Raw genomic sequence first — 17639 nt, forward strand, 5'->3', positions numbered from 1 at the left:
ATTTGATTCGATCGAGTGGCCTTACTTATATACCATCTTGCAACGTATGGGCTTTCCCCCGCTTTTCCTGCAATGGGTGACTCTCCTTTACAAGGAGCCGACGGCACGGATAAAGGTTAATAGATACATCTCCGACCCGATCAAAATTGCGAGAGGCACGAGGCAGGGATGCCCGCTGTCTCCATTATTATTCGCAATTGCACTGGAACCCTTGGCCTGCAAAATTAGACAGAAACACCACTACTCGGCGCTCCAGTTCCCGCAAAGACCACTGCACATCTCGCTATATGCCGATGACATGACACTCTACGTGCGCGATCCTAAGTCGAACTTGAATCCGTTATTGCGTGAATATATAAAATTCGGTCAACATTCTGGTCTTACTATTAACTGGTCAAAATCGGTCAACATACCCTTGACGGACACCACTGACCCCTGTTCAGTGGACTTCCCACTGGAGTGGCAGTCGGAGCCGGTGAGATACCTGGGCGTCTGGTACCACCGAGACCCCGAAGTGGTGATACGCATGAACTATGGACGGGCGATCGAGACGCTGGAAGGCAAAATAGGGCGCTGAATCCAGCTGCCATTATCACTGGCAGATCGCATAGCCATAGTAAAAATGGTTATTCTTCCAAAGCTGTTGTACCTTTTTAACAACATTCCGATTCAGCCCCCGTCCGAGGTTTTTCGCAGGATCTCAGCCATGATCCTCCGCCTTATAGGGGCGGGTAAGCAAGCTAGGATAGAATTGCGTTCTGTCACACTACCGTACATGCAGGGCGGGTTTAGGGTTCCAGATTTTTTACTCTACTATTTATGCGCACAAGCGCAATATGCGCATTTTTGGTACCATCCGGTTCCATTCCTTACACATGCTGCAATTGAAGAGGGTGACGCACACCATACCCCGCTGAGTGCTATTATAACACATAAAAGACCTCCACTGCATAATCGGGACATAAATACTATCGACACGACAAATAAAGCCTGGCAAACTATGGGTGGGAAAGCGCATAAACTGCCATTGTATGCTCCAGCACTGCAACTACAGCATCACCCTGAGCTCTTAGTTACTCAGGAGAAGGTTGGTATGGATTTGCTCAAGCAGATAGGCCTGGTTACCATGGGAGACCTGTATGAAAGCGGATCTTTCAGATCACACGAGGAGTTGACGTTCATTAGTAACCCAACGTTATTGTTTCAGTTCACATACTATAGGCTACAGAGAGCGTTGCAGAAATTATATCCGACACATCCTGCGGAGCCTCCCCAATTGACTGCTTTGCAGTTGCTGATCACAACCCCTACTGCGAAAAAGTTAGTGTCCAGACTATATGCAGCACTACAGACAGACATTGCTGACACAACGCACAAGGCGATGGAGCAGTAGAACTGTAGCCTACTAGACCCCTTGACGGAGGAGGACTGGGTTATGGCCTGTTCAATCACTGGTATGTTGTCACCGAATGGGAACTTGTGTATGCTGCACTATAAATATCTCCATCAGACATATTACACCCCAGCACGGCTTTATAAATATGGGTTGAGGTCGGACGCAAACTGCCGTCGCTGCGGGGCAGACCCGGCAGATTTTATACACCTGGCATGGCACTGTGAGGCGGTGGTTGAATACTGGCAAAGGGTGGTACATGTATTGGGTGACATGGTGGATACGAAACTTGAATGCACTGCTCGTACATGTCTGTTGGGCTTACTGCCCGGGGTTAGAGCAACCAAACGTAAATTTTGTATGATTGCATTGCTCTTTGCCAAGAGGAGAGTATCATTGTGTTGGGGTGGCAGCATGGTGCCCAAGGTCAAACATTGGATTCAGGATCTGACTTATTGCAGGGACACGTTGCAAACATATGAAGAGGAGCTGCCCACGGGGTCCAAGCCTAGGGACTACTGGAAATATTTAATTCAATATTTACAAATGCACCAAGTTGCCTAACCGTATTTCGACAACAAACACCAGGTATGATGAAATGTCAGTGTAATTGCATGTTGTTGCATGCTGGATGAAGGATGTTGTACCATGACCTGTAAATTGTTTACATGTTGCCATTGTATGTTTTGCCTAATTTTGTTAAAACATGCTAATAAAACCATTAAAAAAAAATAAAAGTTTACCTTTGCGAATCAGGCCCTGAGTGTGGGCATGACTTGTGCACGTCGCTTTGTTAGGAAAAGGAAGTGGGCCATAGACTCTGTCTCACAGCGCTAGAACAGTGACTAGGTTTGTGACCACCTCATCATATGCCATAAATGCATGTGAACGCCAGGTTGCCATAGATCTTTTTAAAGCATCCCCTGTCGAAATAGGAGTAGAACAACTCTCACAGGTAGCTTCCCAAGAACCTAGACAGAAAGGCAAAGTTCAGGCCACTTGCTGGGTCCTTAAATCTCATTTTCCATGACGTTCCATGACGTTCTGGTCATCTTAAAATGTGCATTGCTTCTCTGTTGTGACACAGGACTATTGAATAATACTCTGTCATGCCCAGGCGTTTAATTCTCTTATACCTCTCAAAGATATTTCTTCATTTACGTTTTTGCTTTGGGTTTACATTGGCCTCAATGTGTTCTATAACAAATCTTAAGTCATTTTCTAAATTTTAGGTCTCGCTCATTTCGTCATTAGGCATTACACACTATTTAGTGAAAAATACACTTTCAGTGAGAAAAAAAGACTGACATACACTTTGGTAACAAAAAAGAAATTGCAGAAATACATTTTTATTGAAAACTAAATACAATTTGGCTGCATCCCCACTTGTCCAAGGATGATAACTCTACCATGCTACTGTATTCTACTGGTTGACAGGCCATCCCTTACTTTCCCTCCGCCTCTGCTGTTAGATTTGAACAAGGAATCTAGAGAAACTTCAGGAAACCACAGAGGTGGGCCAGTGTATTTTGTGAAGCCCGCAGAATCGACTACTATGGTCTCAGGAGATGTCTAATGTTAGGGCAAAAATGAGGAAATGTGCCTTTGGTATCTTTAAATTTGCTTCCAAATTGGGAAGTAGGCGCATATATGACATGTTGTATATTTACCGCCACAGATGTGTATCTTTGGCCCTTTATGGTTCAGGCGTGTGGGGAGATTGTCACCATGAGGCTTTACAAGTGGAGGAAAATACATTTTTAAAAAGGCTCCTCTGTTTACCATCCTCAGCCTCTACCAGACTGACCCGCCAGGAGGTCGGATTGGAACACCTGGCAGACGTCATAAGACCCCTACTGGTATGGAGATCTATCTGGTCTAAGGAACAAACTGGCTTTACGAGGAAAATTATCAATGATTGCCTCCGTTTAGATAAATTTAGACTGATCCCATGGCTTAATTATACTATCACTACGTTTAGAGATGTGTTTAATTTGAACGTCTTTGAAGACCCTGCCTGCGCTATTGATATACCGAAGAAGGAGTTAAAACATGTTTATTTGGGGGGTAAAGCTAAACTACGTAGTAATGCCACATGCCAGTTCTCTACCCATATATATTACCATTCTTATAATTTGGCTGAATTTGGCTTCTCAAAGTATCTAAAATTGGTCACTAAACACTCTCATCAGCATGTCCTTACTAGACTGCGACTAGGGATAGTTCATAAACTGGTAGCTTACCCTCAAATTAAGAAACATACCTCTACCCCATGCCCGTGTGATGGGATCTCGAAACAAAGCCCTGAGCATTTTTTGGTGATTTGCCCATTATATTTGTGTTTTCGTATCACTTACCTGAAACCACTTTTTAAAAAATATTTTGTGCTCACTGCGAAATCCGCTATGAGCCTTCTATTTGCACTTGATGAACCTGATGTGTGTTATTATACTGCTGTATATATTTTAAAATCTGTATCTGCAAGAAAAAGTATGTCCTTTTTATCTTAATGTGTTTTCATTTGTTTCTAGTCAAACCCATTGGTTTCCGTCTTCCCATTGTCATGAATTTTATTGTGCTTTTATGATTGTTTTCTAAAATGATCGAATAAAGTTTTTTTTTTTATTTGGACTACTATGGTACTTATCTTCAAGTGTGAACTCTGCAGCAGCTTGCAAAGTCCTCTTCTCTTAGCCACTTCATTAAAATGAAAACACTGTACAATTTCAACATACAAAGGGGCTTATTTACAAGTGCCTTGCGCTTCCAGTGATTCATTTTTATTATGGGAAAAAGAGACGTACCGGCAGCACAAGGAACTTGTAAATAAGCCCCAAAGTATTTGTGCCTAAAATGCCAGCACTGACTGAAGGTGTCATCAGTGAGCAATTAGGAGGTATTTAGATTGGAGACTATTGGTTTAAATCACAACTTATGAATAGGAAAAACTCACTTTTGCCAAAAAATAGAATGTAGTAATATTTCCACAAAAAACACAATAGTGTTCCACAAATCTTTCATTTTTGTTCCGCAAAATTTCCAAATCCATGCCGCAACATCCTGGGGAGTCTGACTAAATGTCAACGATAACTGTGTAATGACAAAGACGATTAATTGTGCAATCAGATGAAAAATCTGGTGTTTGTTTAAAGGTAACTTCAATAAATTAATTATACATACATGGAAGAGATTCTTTAGATTACTTATGGATTGATGTATGGCAAACATAAGTTTGAGTATATGTTAGGAAGTGCAGGCTTTTTAGCCCATCAAGGAGTGCCTTGAGGACTTTTTTTAGTTTTAAAGTTAAACTTGTCGAACAGCTGTTTGGTGGTCACCCCTCAAATGTAGGATATACAGGGGTGTTTTTAAGTTGTTAAAGGTGTCCATATATACTTTTCTAAAGATCCGGACAGGGTTTGAGACAAGGCTGTACATAATCCACGAGATCCCTGTATGAAGCATGTAGTGAGTTGATTTAAGATCAGCAAGTTCCCGGTCAGACCTGGTAGATATGAAAGTAGGTGGAAAGGCTTAACTGAGAATATGGATGCCCTTTGATGGGAAAACCTGAAGGGTTGGTAGACCGATAGGGATTCCTAGTTGTACACTAAGGAGCCGATATGATATTGGGCAGAAAGCCTCCTCCCGATAGTCAGATCCCTTTCGATCGACTCGGTCGGTTTACAACCCCCCGACCGATTACGATGTTCGCGGTAGGAAGGTAAATCGCGTGGTCATTTCGACTAGGTTCCTTACTGGCTCTCGGAGTATTCGTGATGGTCAGAACTGCATCGTACACCCCTACAGACAGCGATTCCGACCCCGGGATTATGATGTCGATTTCCAACAGCCTTTCCGAGTCGGCCTGTCTGACACGAAAAGACTGTTGGAAAGTGACTTTGGGGGCCCTGGCCTTCATCCTGCAGCCTCCGGTTGGGGGCCGAGGGGGCACCTGAGTAACCCCCCTGTAAAACCCTGCACTGTGTAGCAGGCACCGTAGGGTGCCTGCAACAGGGTGCGGGGTTTACACCCTCCCCCACCATTTCCCCATAGGAGCCTATGTTACGGCCGGTTGTCGGGCAGAACACATGCTCCCATAGGAAACAATGGGAATCCCACCAAACAGTGTTCGGTCACATCGTAATGCCGCGGTTGGAACTGCCGACCGTGAGCCAGTCGGTCCCAATTCTGATTCGGTGGCATGTAGAAAGTTTCCGCCCAAGATCGTAATGAGCCCCTAGGTCTGTGGTGTGTTTTTTACTTTGTTGTCAAATCAAAGATTACAATCCCCAGGAAACATGATTTTGAGGGAAAGGTTTTGAGTTTGTAAAGTCAAATACATGAATCCATCCACAAACATGATATTGTATCCCTGTTTCTTACCTAATACTGCTAAGAACGGGGAAGTGTCAGCACTGAGGATACACTGCGTGGCTATGTAGGCTATGTAGTCAAACGTTGTATCAGTTACACCTGTGGCGTTGATGCTTGTAATCCTCCAGGCAAAGATGGCTGCTATGCCACTCCTCTATGAGGTTCTCTTGTTTTGACAATGATTGTGTTGCATTGGGAGGGTAGCTCGTCTAGAGAGAAATGTCAGAAAAGTAGGTGGATTGGGTCAAGGACCTTACTAATATGTTTATTTGTCAAGAAGGTACTGCAGACCAAGCTTGACCTTTAAAGTGTGAACTGATTTCAAACCACCCATTTACAAAAAGTGTCAATCAGTGTTAAGATCAGGAATAAAATCATTAACTACTTGCCCACATGGTTAAGGCTTTGGGATTGAGGGCATCAAACCAGTCTAGGTCGTGATGAGTGGCTGCTCAGACGTTAAGTGATGTCTCCGCTCAGACCATCCCTCACTAAGTGGGCAAGCATTTGGTGAGTGTTTAAATACATGATAGGGCCCTGTGAGTGTAAGCTGGTCATGGAGTATGGGTGCACACCATCCCAAGCATAGTGCATCAAATTTGTACCCTTCACTATACACATGCTCCCTGGTGGAACCCCCAGGTACTCAATGTTAATGCCCAACACTCTTAAAAACAGCCTGTCCCTTTGGTTGTTACCTGGAAAGTGGGAAAGGACTTCGAAATGTCCAATGTTTTTCATCCATCAGCAAATAGAAGTTGGTGGAGAGACTTGTAAATGAAAAACATGCTGCATTGTTCAGGAAGGGGGAACATTCATCTATTGAGTACTGTTGGTGCCTCCATGTATTATCCCCAAAAAGTTGACATGATATTCTCCAGACAACTGGCGTCAATATTAGAGACCTGTAGTAATTCAGTAAACATGAGGAGTGTGACACCGAGGGTCCCCTTTGAAAGAAGGAATTGCCAGCTGAATCAATAAATCTGGTCGCAATCCCTCCAACAACTCTTCCCACTATTTCACTGGGAGGCTCCTCCTGCTTTTAGGAGGTGTAGTTTCTGGGCGCAAGACACAAGATCTGACAGATTAACACAGATCTCCTTATTCCACTGAGGCTAGTAAAGAGAATATTTGAGTGACCGGACCATGGCGGCAGTAATGGCAAAGAACATGAGGTACTCACCATAGATGAAAACTGGCATGAAGTAGCCGGCTGGCATGGGCATCGTCGTAGCCAATGTGAACATCCAGAACTGACAGAGGAAGAAAGAAAATGAGCCAATTTATATGACTGCTGCAATTGACCAAAGGGAATGGGGAGGTTTAGGAGAGGCAATAAATAATTGCAGGTCTACCCATGACCCAGAGCCATGACCCAGAGTGGCCTTATTTCAATGCATTGCATCCTAAGATACTTGTAAGGACGAACTATGTTTGGGACATAGAACATTAGTAGATAGGGACTGAGTCACCATACCACCTCAGTACCATGAGCCCGAGTCCGACTAGCTACTGTGTCTCACCTGCCCTCCTGACCATCTCCAGAGGGACAAGTAAATTCACACCCCAGAACACAACACTCCAGACTCTCTCAGGGATCGCAGCAACTGGACACCCCCCCTTAGCTAACACACTCGTACTCATCCACAATAATATAACAGTGACGTGAAGGAACTTTGAAATATTTATTTAAACCTGCTCTAGAATGCAGTATTCATGCCACAATTAGAAAGCAAATGGTTAACAAAAATACAGTCAGCAAAGTCAGTAAACCATTTATTATGAAAAGCCCTATCATATTATAAGACAGATACGCCTAACCCTGCCCCCTCCCTCCCCTTCTACAGAAGCGGAATGTTTATACAACAGAAATCTCTAGGATTAGCAGTAGACCCCATACCTCAGCATACACAGATGGCACTCTACATCTCATTTACAGCCTCGATCTTCTCTCAGACACGTCTCTATCGCTCTATGTGTGTTACATTACTTTGCATTTGCATTTGACAATGATCATATGCTCAAAAACAACAGATGCACTCGTGTGCTGTGTCTAGGTACTAGTGCCTGACCAGAACGAACTAATAAGGGGCATTGTTGTTTGACCTTGTCTGCTGTGTTCAGTCAAAATCCCATGAAAGAACAGAACTGGAAAACAACTGCAAGTTCTCTGTGAAAGTACAGTGTGGCACAAAAATAAGCGTGTGTATATAGTAACATGCGCAACACAAAGGCAGCCAGCATGGTGTATAGTCTAACATAAGGAAAACTACAATGGGACATGCACCAAACATATGACAATGGAATACCTGTCATCTTTTGACTGAGTAATCCCTTCACAAAACTCTGAATCAGGCTTCAGGCCTATCAGACTCCATGTCTCTAGTTCACATATTTAGGAGGCGGATCTGGAGACGTGGAACTCACTCAACCTCAAATCGTATTTGCTGTGTGGGCCTTGCTTGCAATTTTCTAAGCCCTCTGTGAGCCCTTTTAGTTTTCCTATTAGCATTTTGAACACAATCGTCTATGTCCTTCTTTTGAGCACTTTAGTTATTTTGTAAAGTATGATAATAGGAGCAGTGTTTCACTTTAAAAATAAGGAATAAAGGAGGGTGAATGACTAAAGCTCTGTAAGACGATAAGGCAGAACATTCCACAACGAATGGGTAATAGGCTTCCAGGCGGTCAGAACTGCGCTAGGCTGAGAAAGAAGAGTGCGCCCAACTGACATCATGATATTGAACTCCAGAATGAAGTGCCATTTACTCAGGTCACCCTACCTCCCCCCCCCCCCCCCCCCAAATAAAGAAAGCATCAGGGATATGGGATATAGACAGGCATTCATACCCTCAATTCAGTATCTACCAATCATGTGCAGTCACTTAATTCTAGTCATTTCCTTAAACATAACCTCTCAAACACAGTATCTCTAAATCATGTTCCTTCACTTCTTTACCGTCACTTCCATAAACATACCTTCTCAGCAACATTTACCAATCACAGAGCCTGGAAACATGCCTATGTCTCCCCTATTTCAAAAACAAAATCCCACATCTTACCCTGTCAACCTCTCCAACTATCACCTGATCGTGCTGCTGCCGTTCCCCATCAAAATTATGGGTACATTTATCAACAAGCAATTGTATCAATACCTAGAGACCAACCACATATTGGACTCCTCGCAGTCAGGTTTTATGGCATTCCACAGCACAGAAACCACTCTTTTGGCAGTCACTGATGCTCTCAGAACCAGCCTGGATGAACGAAATTCTGCTGCAGTTATATTATTAGATCTATCCACAGCTTTTGATACGGTCAAGCATGCAGTTCTGATTGATAGTCTTTCTGACATCGGCGTTCACACACAGGCCTTGCCTGACTGAGGTACTTCCTAGAGCATAAATCTCAAGAGGTTTTCATCCCCCCTTTTAAATCTAGGTCTGTCAACAATACTTGTGGTGTGCCACGGGGATCCTCCCCGAGTCCCACCCTCTTTATTATCTATGTGGCCCCTCTGGAAAAGGTTACCAGGTCTTTCAGCCTGGAAAGTTTGTCATATGCTCATGTCACCCAACATGTGTTATTGATTGGGCAAAACCTGGAAGTAATAGGAGCTATGCTTTGTGATTGCCTGAGTGCTGTGACATCTTGGGTGAAGCAGAACTGTCTTCAACTTAGTAGGGCGAAAACTGAAATCTTATTATTTGGCAGAGCTACTTAGATCTGGTCAGAGGACTGGTGGCCCATGGAATTGGGCACTCTGCTCTGCCCAAACAAAGCTGTTCAGAATCTTGGTATTCTGCTGGATGACCAGCTTAACCTGGCAAGTCAAGTTACTGCTATTTATCGTGCTTGCTTTGGAATTGTTTGCTTGCTTAGAAAGGTCTTCTCTTGGCTCCCACTAAACTGTAGAAAGACCATTATTCAGGCTATGGTAATGCTCATCTGGTTGTGGCGAATGACTCCCTTATGTCATGCCTGCAAGTTGCCCGGAACACAGTTGCCCGTTTGGTCTGTCATCTTTCATCAGGTACCTTGACAGGTCCCGTGCTGAGATTTCTTCACTGGCCTCCTGCCTGGAAACGCTGTATTTTTAAGCTACTGTGCCATGCCCATAGAGCCTTTTTTAGTAAGGGTCCAGTCTACTTTTGGACAAGAATCAAGTTTTACTAGTCAGTCAGGAAACTTAGATCATCTGACACTGCACTAACCCCCTGCTGTTGCAGAATAAGTTGCCCTTTTATATATGTTCCTGTCGCAGTTTGACTGTCTTTAAAATGTTGTTTAAAAAGTGGCTATTTTAGCCATTCGTCCCCTTTTCTATTTTTCTGCTGCCCACCTCTCCTCTCTATTAGGTTTTAGCTCTGGGATACTCCTGTTGGAGAAGTGGCGTAGGTAGCCCATGTGTTGCCCGCGGCGGTCCCTGCTTTTGCCGCCAGTACAAGACAGAAAAAAATATAAAAGTGGGAAAGAAGAAGGAATAGAAAGACAGAAAAACAGTAACAAACGGAGAAAGCAGAGATGAAAAATAACCTTTAAGAGTGCGATAAGGGGCAGGGAGTATCTGATGGTGAATCAAAGAGGCATGAGGTGAAATCAAGACTATGCAGCCTTGGTATTTGTCACTCCGACCTTCGATAGCGACAATCATGGGCTTCTAAGCAAAACATTGGGCCCCTGTAATTCATATTTTACAAATTAAGCACTCCCTGCAAGTATTGGGTAGGTTTACTAAGAGATGAAAATGTTAGCAAAAACATTTGTGGACTACCTGTAGAGCATGTGCTGTTTGCCACTTCTTACTCCCCGGAGGCTGGCTATGCAAGCTGACCAGGCATGCGACTGACCTTTCAAAACCCATACTGACCTTTCAGATCAACTGGCTTCATTTACCTACGTGCGAGATGACCTTTAACTGTAGTAGATTGAGAGGAGACAGACAGAGAGAGAGAGTGAGAAACAGGATATGTGGTCTCCTGAAATCAGCTTCCTCTGAAGACCTTCAAGTTTGCAAGCCCCTTCCAGATGCAGGGACAGTAAGAGGCTTTCTCACAATGCAGAAGGCCAAATACGCGGGTTAAGGGACACAGCAGACTGGGCAGTACCTTCATCACCAGGAAGAATGCGAGTGTGCCGAAGGCCGTGAAGGTCGGGTCCCACCACTCCAGCCACAGGTTCTTTGGGTCCACTGTGTCATGAGCCTCCAGCGACGCATTCTGGGCAAGAACCGCCCAGGTGCGGTTATCAAGGAGGGAGTTCAGGAGCTCCTTCATGGACAGCTGAATAAGAGAAGTGAAAACAAGTCTCATTTGGGAGATATCTCATCTAATTGATTAAAGCAGCCACACAATGCTCTTGCATCATTTTTTCCACTGAAAGTCCAAACAAGTACTTTTCAAATGTGGACCCTTTCAATTAATTCTAGTGCAGCACTGTGTGGAAGCTCATGGTTTTGTCTCTTAATTCCACTCTTCCCTTGCATCACATCAACCACATTTTGTTCCTCTGTACAGATGAAATTCCTACATGCCCCAAGGTACTGTCTTACACACATTACACACATGATAAAGAAGGTCAGTACACATTAACACCCAGGCTACATACCACCCAGCCAAGTCAAGTAACATGTAGGGTATCAAACCCCATAGGTATGCTCGTCTGTGAGAGTACCAACCCAACCACTAACCATTACACTCCTACAAGTGGGACAATGCATACTATTCCATGCCTGCAACATATAAGAATGTCTTGGGTGGTAGGTCTTAGTCATTTTTTATTTATATTGAATTAATAAACAACTGTTGTGCTCATCTCTACATTAGAGAGACAGCACCACAATGTGGCAGATTGTCATAAGTGCTGATGTTGACAATTAACTGCTGGTGCTGAGCACCGGAAACCACCGGCTCAAGTTAAGCACTAATCCTGGTGCTGGAACAAACAGACTACTTAACCATCCAGCAGTCCAGAAGATAAAGGGTTTCAGCTTACTCTAACCCTAGCGAAGCCCATCAATGCTTCTAAGCTCACTGGGAAGGGATATTCCACTACTACCAGCCTGTAAGTTGGAGCAATGTACCTCCCACGGTACTTCTCTTTATCCCGGGACCTTCAGTCAACCTGTACTAAGAGGCCTGAGTGTCCTGCAGGGTGTGTATGTTTTCATTCTCAACTTACCTTCTACAGCCCTTCTTCGTGGACTGCTCTAAAGATTAGATTGACGGTGCTGAGCTTTGCTCATTTGGAGAGCAGGAGCCAATGAAGCCTGAACAGAGTGGGGTGATGTTATCTTGCCAAAAAGTGAAAACCTCTTGCAATTTTGTTCAAAATTCTATGGGGTACTTTGACAAAGAATGCACTGTAATTATCAAGCCTCTATCCCTAAATGGTCCCAGCTGCAGTTACTATGTTTCCCTATGGCAAAAGCACCTAAACATTTGAAGTAGAAGAATTTGATGACAACGTCTTAGTTGTTTTCTCTGGCCCTCCATACTGAACCCTCCAAGCGTTTTCACCTCCAAATATGGCCAGGAGCTAAAGCAACATCAATAGCACTGCTGTTTCTTCGTCCAATAGCATTAACAACCGCTCCAGAATGTCCATCAATGCAGTTTACATACTGCGGTGGGGCTTGATCACCGTATGCAAGTCTCCTACGAGATCATCATCCACTCGCATGATGGGTGAGATGCTTTGATAACAACCGCTCTAGGATTTTGGAGAGGAAAGGGGTTCCTGTTATTGGTCTAGAGATGGGTGGGTCTGCAGGATTCATGGATGTTTTCATCCAGTAGAGTAATCCAGGTGTGTTTCAAGGACCCCAGGAGCTGAGCTTCGCACATTGCGGTGTTAATCATCTCTACAAACATATGGGAGTGCACATGATTCACTTACTTTATTCATTTAGATGGACTGGAAGCAACTGCTCATTCACTTCTGCCCATACTACTTATAATGCATTTGATGACATTAGATGTTACCTTTGGCAAAGAAAACACTAGTGATACCAACTCAGAAACATCCTTCAGCTCCAAAGGAGCTGATTCCACTGAGAGTCTGGCCTACCCACAACCACAGACCTTGGTCTACCTACAACTACTTTTACTGATACAATCCACCCACACATCAGATGGAACTTCTCCACAAAAAAGTCCTGACCAACCTGAAATGAGGCCTCTCCATGAGATGCTCCATTCTCAATATTCAATCTGGCTGCAGTAATCTCCCATGGATAGCGAATAACATGTATGATGGTTTTCAAACTCCAAGACTCAGGTGCCGAAGCATTGTAAGCCTGATTCTCAAAGCCCCTTGCATCGGTAAATTCAATGTACATGATTAAATAGCATTATCTACAAGTGCATGATATTCACAAAAGAGGAAGTTGCACTTGTAAATCAAGTACAGATGTATAATAATATCCTGTTATGGTGTTATTACACCCACAAGTAATTTTTTTATTGAGTGTTTACTTTCCCAGAAAGTGTGGAATACCCACAAACATTTGGGTAGGTAGGTATTCACAAACATGTTAACTATGTCAACAGTTAAAGATTTACTGTTGTCATAGGCAGGAGTAAATACCTAGGCATGAAGGGAGCAGGAACTGGGTTCGACATGGAAGGGAGCAAAGGTGAATACTAGAGAGGAAGATGCTATATATGATACATTAAACTGAGAGGTAACAAAGAAAGTAAAATGTGGGAGAGTTGTAGAAGATATGGTGATAGGGAAAAAGAGAGTGCAATAATGGAGAAGAACGCAAATTTTGTGGTGTGGCTAGTTCTGATATAGGGAACATTGACCATGGTACCTACCCTTGATGCCATGAATCTTCCCAAGCTGTGCGGGAAGGTGATGGAAGACACCAGCAGGGCCACCAATGCTGAGTACACCGGCTTACTGGAAAAGTAAAATAGCATAGAAAGTCAAAGTAATCAAAGACACCAAAATACTGGGGCAGCAATGAGATGATCATAATTTCACTGTTGGCCAGAAAGAAACTGTACTGTCAGCCATGCCTTATATTTCCGTCCTAATCCGCCCTTCTGACTCAACCAGCAGGAAGGGAACGGGTCTTAAACAAATACCCCGCCTTCAGCACCCTTGTTCAATGCAAGGTAGTTTGTGATTGGTGTACCAAGTATTCTGTTCCAAGATGGACACAAAAAGAAATAATAACTTTTTCATGGGTAATGACTAAATTGCAAATGTAATTTGAAAGTGTGCTTCTAGTTTTTATATAGTTACACACCTTCACTTAGTATGTTCATGGCAATACCACCTCTGGTTAAGGGATGAATTTAGTAATGTGTCAAGACTGTTGTTGGGTATAAATAAGATTTTTATATCAACGACGAGATGAAAATGAAAGCGTTGCAAAGCAAAGCAGAAACCAAAGGTATTCCTCTAAGCTCAGGAGGATCACTTTGGGTATCAAAATCCAGGGACACATTACATTAATCAATTCAGGGGGAGGGAATCAAATTCAATAATCAACCAAAAATCACTTCATCAACCACAAGAGGTGCTTTAGTCAGCAAATCATCTTTTTGGAAAATCAGTCTGTCGCCATTGGACAGATGTAATACGCAAAGCATTTGTCTTACAACATTGCAGTGACCAACACACACATGGTGCCGAGGTAAAAAAAAAAGTATCTGTAAGAACGAGCTGCCATAAATGTTTAATGTAGACACACTTGACAAACGTTATCACCAACAAAGCAGTCCTGCACCCTTTGGAATTGATAGGATCAAACAGGGTTGTTGTGAGAAGAACAGCAAAGCACTGCCATCCTCTGCCATGAATTGACCAAAATGTGGTCATCATACCCACAATGCACCACTATCCTAGTTGGACGTATTAATCAATCAAGAATGAATGTAATACATAACACACCATAATCATAAAGTAATACGAAAATTAAATGAGGCATGACCACATGGATCACCGAGGCTACCAGTAAACATTTCATTAGTTAGTTGAGCAATACCATTTGTAAATAGATACACATTTGAGTCCTATGTAGCAATAATGATGGCAATATACAACTAATAATACCAATAACTAAGCACTTCCTTCAGTCAATTGACAAATCGTTATTGTATTCATAAGAAACAGCGTTTTTTAAAAATAACAATTGTCTCTGGTTTCCACCATATGATAACTCCATGACCAGCCAACTACACATAAAGTTGCCAACTCCAAAGCATTGCTCTGGGTGTGGATTCCCAACACAAAATATCTGGAATAAAGTATACATTTTAGAATTAATGTCTTCAAAATAGATGCTATAAAGCCATACTTTTCTATCACCCAACAACATGACAGTAGTATTTAGGTTTAACTACTGTCCCCCAAAGCCACACACAGAGATATCAATCTCTGCATTCCAGAGGATTTTCAAAACTCAGAAATATCCGCACATAAAACACATTGAAGCATCAACACCATCGCATCCCCGGCGAGCATTTTCTCCTGAATGTCTTACTCTGTGGCCATGAGCTTGACGGTGAATCGGTTTCGCCTGACGTATCCAAGAAGCCACCGCTGGCAAGAAAGATAGGCACAACTTATCGTGCCACAAATTACCCTGAAAGACAGAATAAAGATGGCAACAGATTACATCGAATTTCTGCTTTTATTCACCTTTGCCAACTTTAAAGGGAAGGCAAGGTCATCTTTCAAAACGAAGAAAAGGCCAGGACCCATGATTTGCCGTCCATTGAGATCAACAGAACAGCAAATTCCATGTTTTTAATGACAAGTTTGTCTCTGCATTTCTGGTCTCTGGTGCATGGCAAAAGGTGGACTTTGTATCCCGCTGACATTTCAGTGTAAACTGTATCTCTTGAGAAGTTGGACAGGCCAATAGCATCCTTTCAGAAGAAAGACACACTGCGGAGTATTTATCTGTGAGGAGGTTGGGATGGACCCTGTAAGGATGTTTTTAGGTGATGGGAAGTACCAGGAGTTAATTTCGGTCAAGTTTGTCCTTGTCTGTGTATCGACACGGTCTGCACTTTGTGTGTTCACAAATGCATTTTTGAACATGCCAAGCAGTACTTTAATAGTACTTTTTATGTATTTTTGCATGTCTTTATGAAAAGACCCGAAAACAAATAAATGGGAGCAAAATTGGAGTATGCGAGGAGTAAGCATATACAGTAGAATGAACTGTGCTCTCTTTGCACTTTGAGTAATGGGGAATTGGACGTTTTGGTGCCAATTCACAAAGGCTTGTTACAGTACAAAAAAGAGTACTCCTTTAGTACTACTTCCCATACTCATACATGCTTTTATGAATCGGTCCCTAGGTGTCCAAGAGATCCACAGAGCAAAGGTTGTTGCCCTGTTCACAAGCCTTGGGGTCCCCCTGTCCCTTTTAGAGGTGGAGGTACCGCTTTGTTTAGAACAGAGAAGCGTCAGCTGGCTCTGCTGTTAAAAATGAGTATCTGAAGCCCATCTACCATGAGGTCAACAGAATCTCAGCATTGAAAGACTTGCCCTAATAATGTTAGGCTTTCCAACATACATTTTCCCTGCTTGGATCTGCCTAAAGAGTCATGGCGTACCTGGACATGGACGATCATCAATGGCCCTCAGGGCATTGCTGCCTGAAAGTATTGCAGTTTCACCAAAAGTACCAGTGGGAGAACTTTTAGCAATAAATAGCCCTGGTGAGCTGGTGGGGATCTCAAAAAAAGTTGTGAGACTCTGGTCGAGCTGGCAGAGGCACATATCGTATCATGTCCTAAATGAGTCCCTAAAAAAGATTAATAGAAAATGAGATTAATGACTCTGACATGATAGACAGAACAAATGAATTATCTAGGAGGAGAGTTACCCAGAATATTTTGAGATCTCTGCCGTCTCAGCTGAGATAATTTTCTGTGAAAGTGCTCTTACCAGCATAGCAGGAGCACTTCCATAAAAAAAACTTTTAATGCCACCTTGTGTCAGGAACTCTGGCAAGTATTGGTGGCAGGTAAGACAAAGTAGGCAGAATATAAGGTACCGAGCTGCTCAAAATCCCTCAGAGTGTCAGAGGAGAAAGGGGATCGAAAAGGAGAAGCTCTGCACAAGGTAACAAGAGAGTTACTGCTCAGAAAGGACAGGCACTCAACATCTGGGACAGAAGTGGAAGACATATATATATATAACATTGTCAAAAATGAAATGTGGGTTAGAGTACTCAGGAGCTCCATACGGTAAGAAGGTTCATCATCCACAATTGCTGTTACAGATACTGACCGCAAATGCCCACATATAGGATATATATGCAAAGGCAGGATCTGTGGAGTTGATACCTATGGTGATGTCATAAAAGTAACTCGAAGACAATACTTACAGCGGACAAGAAACACCACCTAAGTTGACAGCTGTACCCACAGATCGTGTCCATCAAACAGCTATACGCAAGGCAGTAACAGTAAGGGTGTACAACTAAATACACAGCCATAAATGGACAAGGAGCAAGCAAGGAGGAATACTTACTTCGAAAGGAAGGAAAATAAAGCATACACTTGGCAGAAAGCAAGTAACAACCACGCAAGGGAAATGGAAGCTAAAACTGCAAGAACAGGAAGGTAGCAAACTAGAAACTGGAAGAAAGGGAAAGAAAGCAGGCACATGGGAAAAGGTATATACAGAAAGAGAGAGTTCAAGGGTTCACTAAAAGTGTTGGCTCAGAATTCAAGAGAGCACTGCAGGCAGTGCCAGCTCAGGAACAAAGGAATTAGCTACAGCTCAGGAATATGAAACAAGGAATAACTGTACCTCAGGATCTCTGGAAATAAGGATAGCAAAAGCTCACAACACAAGGCGTCGGCCAAAACAGGAACACTGCTAAAATGACCAA

The 17639-nt window shown here is 43.1% G+C and overlaps 1 protein-coding gene across 2 annotated transcripts in view; it reads right to left on the reverse strand.

Annotated features, from left to right (window-relative positions):
* The window catches only part of LOC146868141 (chloride channel protein ClC-Kb-like), a 204960-nt gene that overhangs the window by 74851 nt on the left and 112470 nt on the right, over nt 1–17639 (reverse strand). For both annotated transcript variants that reach the window (XM_085609015.1, XM_085609014.1), the window contains 4 exons: nt 15270–15371; nt 13594–13678; nt 10882–11055; nt 6957–7026 (listed from right to left, as the gene is read on the reverse strand). In XM_085609015.1, the coding sequence (XP_085465141.1) occupies nt 6957–7026; nt 10882–11055; nt 13594–13678; nt 15270–15371 (431 nt within the window). The remainder of the gene's footprint in view (nt 1–6956; nt 7027–10881; nt 11056–13593; nt 13679–15269; nt 15372–17639) is intronic.

The sequence above is a fragment of the Triturus cristatus genome, chromosome 1_2 (genome assembly GCF_964204655.1).
Source record: "Triturus cristatus chromosome 1_2, aTriCri1.1, whole genome shotgun sequence".
In the NCBI taxonomy this organism is placed as follows: domain Eukaryota; kingdom Metazoa; phylum Chordata; class Amphibia; order Caudata; family Salamandridae; genus Triturus; species Triturus cristatus.